General features: G+C 47.1%; 1 protein-coding gene across 1 annotated transcript; it reads right to left on the bottom strand.

The window, feature by feature from the left end:
- Nucleotides 1–308: 308 nt before the first annotated feature.
- RAD9B (RAD9 checkpoint clamp component B) lies at nucleotides 309–7,802 on the bottom strand. The gene is given in 12 exon segments (XM_058036993.1): nucleotides 309–824; nucleotides 826–908; nucleotides 911–1,233; nucleotides 1,518–1,640; nucleotides 2,634–2,698; nucleotides 3,111–3,217; nucleotides 4,826–4,932; nucleotides 5,034–5,133; nucleotides 5,718–5,832; nucleotides 6,045–6,194; nucleotides 7,044–7,114; nucleotides 7,769–7,802. Coding segments are annotated over 12 exon segments (1,449 nt in total). The 3' UTR covers nucleotides 309–653.
- Nucleotides 7,803–7,820: the final 18 nt, after the last annotated feature.

Raw genomic sequence — 7,820 nt, 5'->3', positions numbered from 1 at the left:
CCCTCTGTTTGTCGATGTGGGGATGTGGTTGGTGGCACAGAGGCACAGCCAGGCTGGGGGGCTGGGCTGTCACTGTGACCTCCCTGCCCTGCTCTCAGCCACACCTGGGTGACACCCAACGCCTCCTGCAGCAGCCTGGCAGACAGATAAGGATCCTGTCATTGACTGGGAATTTCAGTGTTGTGTTCAGTGTGACTTTGGAAACGCTGCACTGCCCCTGACGTGTGCTGGGAGAGATACAGGGAAAGAAAAAAATAATGCAAGTCTCAAACACAAACCTTTATTTTTTAAATGCAGTCCTGTGACAACTTTGCTTTTGCAGTTAAAGGCTGGTTCTAGAGAACCTTAACCAGAACAGCAGCTTCACGTGCCTGATGTGGTAACAGAGCTTGGATCCAGTGAGAGTGCTCTGAGGGCAGAGCCCCCAGCAGTTCCTGCACAACACACAACCCTCAACAGAGTCAGTCGTGACCTGAATTTGTGCCATTACAAGAGCACTGAGAGTTCCAGAACGTTCTGTGCTGCTGGGTCACAGCACCAGTGACAAAGGCTGGGCCTGCCCTTCCCTCTGTCTGTCCTTGCACCCCAGGCCCTGCACTACAGAACTGGGGAGCTCTGCAGGGCACCCAGCTCCTCCTCAGTGTCACTGGCTGTCACCAGACTCTGGAAGGTGTCACCAATGGCCTTGTCCTTGTAAGAGACAGCTCCGAAGAACAAGGAGTGGAACTGGAAAATGCAATATTTGTACAGGTAAGAATTCTGTGATACAGAATTTGGGCATTAATTATTTGTGAAGCTTTTGCCACTCTAAGATCTTTCTGAGCCAGCAGCATTTCCCAGTGAAAGCCCCCTGCCCCACAGGAGTGTTTCCAGCTGTGCCGGGGTTTTCCAGCTGTGCTGCTGTGACGCTGATCCCACTGAAGCCCCCCAGTGCACTTGGGGTGCTCAGCCCAGCAGCAGCTGTGGGGTTGCAGTGCTGGCACTGTGGGGAGTTCCCTCACCTTGGCCTGAGGAGCCTCTGTGGCCTCTCCTGCTCCTGCTCTGCCTGGCTCATCCCTCTCGCTGCCTCTGGGAGTGTTTTTTACCTCTTGTTTTGCCAGAGCACTTGGGGGTTTTGCAGGGTCCGTGCTTGGAGTGTTTCCCTTCTGCTGTGGCTTTTTGGAAGTGGCTGTGACTGCATTGCTGGCTCCATCCATGGAGCTCTGGTCAGATTTATCCATGCCAGTCCTTGAGCTGGATTGGACAGAGTAGAGCAGGTTAGAGCTGGCTTTGTGTTAACTGGAATATCCTGGTTTTCTGTTTGGGGGAAGATTACAGCTTTAGAGGGGATTCTCAGCAGGTTCCCTCCTGCTGCACCCAGACCCTGAGGAGATGAGAAAGCAGCAGCTTGTACAGAATGTTCTCTCTGCACCCCCTTAGTGCTGCTGAGATGTTCCTGAACCCTGCAGTTCAGTTTTCCTATGAAAAGCTGAGTTTTTCTCCCCCTTAAGGCCACGTGCCCCCTCAGCCCCCGTTACCTGTCCCGGGGCCGTGGGCAGCAGGCAGGCTCTGGGGAAGCTGCCATCCCCTCAGCCTCACACAGGGTAGCCAGGATAAAGCTGGCCTCCAGCAGCAGGTCCTCAATGCTGAAAGCAATGGGTCTGAACACAAGGAGTGAGAGCAAACAGCACAGGGAATTACAGATACTGATTCCACCCATGGAATTCAAAAGCTGAAAATCTCCTGTGTTTGCTGCTGAGGAATGAGAGGGGCTCCTGGAACAGATCTCACTGCTCCAATCAGCAAATGCTGTGCAGTGTCAGAGTCAAATGATAGCATTAAATATGTAATTATTAAAATTATATTTATTCAGAAAATGTTTTGTTTCTTTAAGGTGCTAAATAAATAAATCATTGCCTGCAGGGGACTGGGAGCCTCAGGTGTCCAGGTAATTTATACACAGGAGCTCCTCAGTCAGCACAGCTGCCTTGGCAGTGCCCATGCCTGGGTTCAGTGTTTATATGGAATTACAAACTCTGGAGTGCAGGTCAGGAATGGCTCTGGGTTTGAGATGAACCTGCAGTTCAGTGTTTAAATGGAATTACAAACTGGAGTGGAGGTCAGGAATGGCTCTGGGTTTGAGATGTTTGAGGAGCTGCAGTTCAATGTTTATATGGAATTACAAACTCTGGAGTGCAGGTTAGGAATAGCTCTGGGTTTGAGATGTTTGAGGAGCTGCAGTTCAGTGTTTATATGGAGTTAAAAACTGGAGTGCAGGTCAGGAATGGCTCTGGGTTTGAGATGTTTGAGGAGCTGCAGTTCAGTGTTTATATGGAATTACAAACTGGAGTGCAGGTCAGGAATGGCTCTGGGTTTGAGATGAACCTGCAGTTCAGTGTTTATGTGGAATTACAAACTCTGGAGTGCAGGTCAGGAATAGCTCTGGGTTTGAGATGTTTGAGGAGCTGCAGTTCAGTGTTTCTATGGAATTACAAACTGGAGTGCAGGTCAGGAATGGCTCTGGGTTTGAGATGAACCTGCAGTTCAGTGTTTATATGGAATTACAAACTGGAGTGCAGGTCAGGAATGGCTCTGGGTTTGAGGTGTGTGAGTTCAGTGCTCCCTGGTGCCTGCAGGGCCCAGCAGGGCAGTACCTGCCGCTCCTGTCGAAGTGCACGGACACGGGGACGCTCGTGGCTTCAGAGAATGCCAGCAGCCCCTGCAGAGAAGGGTGGGGTGAAGGGAAAGTTAAACCAGAACCCTGATACTGGAATGGAAGTTTATCCCAGCTGCTGTTTACTGGCAAAAAGAGGGAAAATGCTGCTGCTTCTAAGAATGGTTTCTGTCCTTCCCTGCCAGAGCTGTGCCACAGGAGGTTCTGCATGGAGAACTCCCCTGGTCACGATGCTTTGCCCAGCACAGAAACCTCATCTCTGTTTCAGTTTTGTTTGCCTTTCAAAGAACCTTGGGGTTTAAAGCTGATCCTCACCCAGGTGGTGAAACCCTGCTGCAGTCAGGGCTGGTGGGGCACAGCCCAGGGCCATTCCACAGGGACCATCCCATGTCCTGTGGGTCCAGTCAGGCAAATTAATGAGAAATGGGTTTTCTTCCTAGAGAAATTCTTACTTTACCCTCAGTTCTTTAAGGCAAAATGTCACTTCAGAATCTACTCCAACTTGAAAGTAGTCAAATTCCTCTGGACTGAGCTGTATCTCAGTAAGCATTGTCCTTGAAAAGTCTGTTTGAGATAACAACAAAGTCAGGCACTCACAGCAGTGAAGTTTGAACTCAACAAAGCTGTGATTGTGACCCTGAGGTTTTACATAAGCAATGTTTGAACAAATAATTGTGTTTTTATACTGGCTAACATCAATAAATGTTTAGCTTATATGCATATTAGAATTAAGTTAAATCCTCAATTTATTTGCAGTACACTGGATAGATTTGAATGGATTTTAACAGAACCTGCTCCATGTTCTCTGTGTGAGCTAAGCTAACACCTGCTGCTGTTCCTGCAGACCTGCTCCTTCCACAGGCACCCATCACAAACAGCATTCCCAGCTGCTATTGTTGCATGGATGGGAAGCCCAAAGCCCAGCATAATCAAAATTACTGACAATCACCAGAGCACAATGGAGGGGGACAGAGGCTCTTTGTTTTAAATCACAATCTTTTCCTGACACAGGAAAGTGGCAGCAGGAAATTGGCTGTTCACTTTCAGGTATTCAGGTTTTTGTTACCATGAGGTGACTCCTGGGTGTGTGAGGAGAAAGTGAGAGGGGCAAATTCCTGGCATGTGGCAGTCCCAGAGAGCTCAGAGAAATCCCACAGCAGGAAGTGCTCCAGGCTGTTCCCACTCTTCCCCTTCTCTGTTTTATCTCCCAGAGTTCAATCAGGCTCCCTGTGCCTGTGGCCGGGCTTTGATTGCTGTGGAACCCCCAGGCCATGGCAGCCAGGGACTCACAGGGCACACAGGTGCTGCAGCCAGGGAGATTCTCAGCACTCTCACTGCCCTCCCTCCCTTCCCTCCCTGGGCTCTTGGGATCTCTCCACACTTGTACCATTTCTTCACTTCATTTCTTACAATAGTCCTGGTAAGTGAATGTTTCTAAAATCACCAGATGTGTCATTCAAAATGCAATTTCTTTATTTGCCCTGTTTCACCCCAGCCAGTTCCTGCCCCTTGATCCTTCTCTCAGCCTGTTCCCAGCCCTGAGCTCTTCCCAGGTCATTCCCCCAGCTTTGGTCACAAACATGAAAATCATCTCTTTATTACATGACACACAAGAACCTCTACTTCCAAACCACAATTTCATCTTCAAAATTGGAGTCACCCCCCAAGAATCTCCTTCTCCCCCTCCTGGAGATGTGACCATGGCAGAAAGTGCAGGGCTTGCTGACACTCTGTGCTGTCCTCAGACTGAAATATCCTCTCTAATGATATCAATTCTATAATTGTGGTATTCAGATTTAAATAGTTCTTTTTAAAACATGAAATTATCCCCTTTTTCCTGGCAGTTGCCAGGCTGCTGCTCTTGCAGCACAGTAATTACCTCTTTCAAAGCCTACAGCAAGTGGCATAATTTATTTCAATTGGCTGCTCAGTCTGAGATCTGCCACTGACACCAGGAAGATGTTTCAATTTATTTAAATTGATTTAATTTATTAAAACCAGAGGGTGGCAGCATGACTTAAAATCTCTCTCTATAATGTTCTGTTTAAAATGTCATTCAGCCATAAAACTCATCCCACATTTATGTCGTGACAGTTATTATCCCTGGAGTTCACCTCAAAAAAACAAAAAGTTAAAATCCCAAGTATTGGTTCACATTTTGAATTTCCTTACCAGTGTCTTCCTCAGTGTAACTCTTGAAACAAACTTTCATTGGAGTTACTGACAGGGTTATTTCTTCCTGACTGCTTGGGAAGTGGATCATCACATCAGCCAGCAGCCTGTAAAATGTCATTCAACACTGAAATCATTCTATCTATGACTTTTTAGCATTTGTTATATTAGAAATTAAAACTCAAAAAAATATTTCTGTGTTTGTTACCTGGAGTGGACTTTAAGAATGTTTGGACACATGTGCTTTGCAAAAACAGCCTGCAAGGGATCACACTCCTGAAATGTCAGGTTGTAGGTTTTTACAACACCTGAGTATGAAGGAAATGAACAAAAAACAAAAATCAGTGCTTGGCTGTAATTTTAGTTTTGGTTTTTTTTTTTTTTTAATATTAATTGTTCAATAGAGGAAGTAACCAAGTGACTTAGCCCAGCTGTATGGAAATAACTCACCACAAACAGGAAAGAATCCACCTGCCATCCTACACTCCCTCCATCCCATTAGTTGTGCCTGGACAGAATCTGAGTTTTTAAAGGATGCACCAGAAATAAACCAACAAATGCAGGGTGGGAAACGGCCCCAGTAATTACCTGGTAAAATAACAGAAATGGGAGGGGAATGCAGAACTCAAACCCTGCAGATCTCTGGGCAAGGATGTGCTGAGGGGCTCAGCTCTCTGCACACACCATTCAGTGCATTACCCATAGCAGTGACCCCACTGGATCAGACACACAAACCCTGCCTGCAGCACAGCACAGCCCTGGGGGGAGATGAGGATTATCCAGGAATTCTGCAAAGGCTCAGAACACCCCCAGTGCTGCTGGGCTGAGGGGGGCAGAGCTGTGATGATGATGATGATGATGGTGGCATTAATTGTGGTCTGTGTGAGCTCACCGTGCCTGCAGAGCAGCTGGAAGGTGATGTGCTGCTCACTGGGGCTGCTGCAGATGCTGCATTTCTCCACATTCCTCTCCAGCACATTGACACATCTAAACACAGGCAGAACTGACTGAAAAACAAAAATGAAATCAGTGCAGAGGTTACCCTCTGAACAGCTTTGCAAGAAATAGAATTTCCCTGGCTTTGTACCCTGGTTTATCTCAGACTGCTGCTCTAAAGGCTTCCCCAAACTGCTCTGGGGACACTGGGAGAGCCCAGGCTGATCCTCACTCTGAAATTGGGTTAATTTGCTGCTGTGTGTAACAACTCACTAAAATGTACCTTAATTATCAATTTACAGGGGAGGGACAGTTGCTTCTCCTTCTGACAGGGCTGGGTCCCAGCTGTCCAGCAGTAATGCTGGAAAAACATGGATGAGAAGAACACACAGGCATATGCTGACCTCGAGGAATTCACTGATCTTAGGGCAAGCTGGAAATGGAATCACAGAGTCATTAGGGCTGGAAATGGAATCACAGAGTCATTAGGGCTGGAAAAGAACTCCAACATCACTGACTCCAACCACTGAGGGAACAGAAGTGAAATAATGTATTAACTCAAAACTTGAACATTTTAAAAAGAGCCTCCTCTGAGCTTCAGTGCCAAAACTTGGAAATTTACATCTCAAAATTATTTTTACAAACTTAAAATATGTATTTTTATTTTATTTAATTTTTTTTTAAATAAAAATAATTGAGTTACCCAAAGACCCAGAGCTCAGCTTGTGTTTGGGGCATTTGAGGGACATGATCTATACAGATGAGCAAAGACACCTCAAAAATCCCCCAGGTATAAAACCAAATATCTCCACTTGTGATTTTCCATCCTCCCAGTGAGCCAAGGAGAGCTGATCACTTTTACCTAAGGAACCTCTGGAGAAATCACTAATTCTGCTGGAAATGGTGTTTGATTAATCAGAAGCATTAATGGATGTGTTCTTCCTGTTGAGTCACAACAGTACAAAACATGTTGTTTTCAGAGGCAGCTCCTGTGTGGTACAAAATCCAAACCTTGTGACCTGTGACAACAGAACTGAACCCCCTGGCATTAATCCAGATGTCCTGGACAGCAAAAAATCAAAGGATCTTAGGGCAGAGTAGGAACAAAATCTTCCACAATAATTAAAATCACAGAAAACATGGCATGTGTCCATAATGAAAGCGGAGGGAGCTGAGAATGTGATGGACTGAAAGGTACCTGTGGAAAAACACAATATCCAATTGGATAAATATTGGGCTTATAATAAAGACTTTTAATTTAGAAGAAATAAAATTCACTTACACCTTTTTCTAGGGGGTCAAACCAAAATTCATCACTAATCCGTGCTATGGCATGTATTGCTCTTCCAAACACTGCCAGGGAAAGAAAACACTGCAATACGCATTCCAAATTAAAAGAAAAAGATTAAAAGGTGGCACTACACTTTCTCCTGAATACTCCAAGAGGAAGCATTACAAATTTCTTATACATTTGAAAGAAAATGGGTGGTGGAAACTGTTATTTTTTTCTGCTTAATTAAAATTTTAATTATCCAAACCCTCAATGTTTTGGAACGCTGCCTCTGATGAGGCACCTTGGACGTTCCTTTGCAGTGCCTGGAATTACCACAAATTAGGTCAAACAGACAAAACTCCACCGGGGCTAGAAATGACATTTAGCAGGGGGAAAGCCTGAGAAGCAAAGGGACGTGTGGAGAGATGGAATCCTGAGAACACAGCGGAGCCCAGCAGAGGCCCTGCGGCAGCGGCGGAGCAGCTTTTCCCACAGAACGGAGCGGAGCTGTGTCCTGGAGGTGCACAGGGGACACGGAGCCAGGCCTGGCGGGTCCCCCTGGCTGTCCCCAAACCCTGCCCATCCGAACAGGCCCCAGCACAGCGCCCGACCCCGCCGCGATGAGGGAGAGGCGGATCCCCCGCCCCGCTCCCGGGGCTCGTGTTCCGCTCAGGGCAGTGCCGGGGGTGCCGCGTTCCGATTGCCCCGTGTGCCGGGCTCCCGGGCCCCGGTACCTCGGAGCTGCGCCCCCCCGATCACGCACTTCATGGCCGCCCCTCCCTCCCC

Source organism: Melospiza georgiana, chromosome 18, assembly GCF_028018845.1.
Source record: "Melospiza georgiana isolate bMelGeo1 chromosome 18, bMelGeo1.pri, whole genome shotgun sequence".
In the NCBI taxonomy this organism is placed as follows: Eukaryota; Metazoa; Chordata; class Aves; order Passeriformes; family Passerellidae; genus Melospiza; species Melospiza georgiana.
This window is presented reverse-complemented; position numbering and strand designations above follow the sequence as displayed.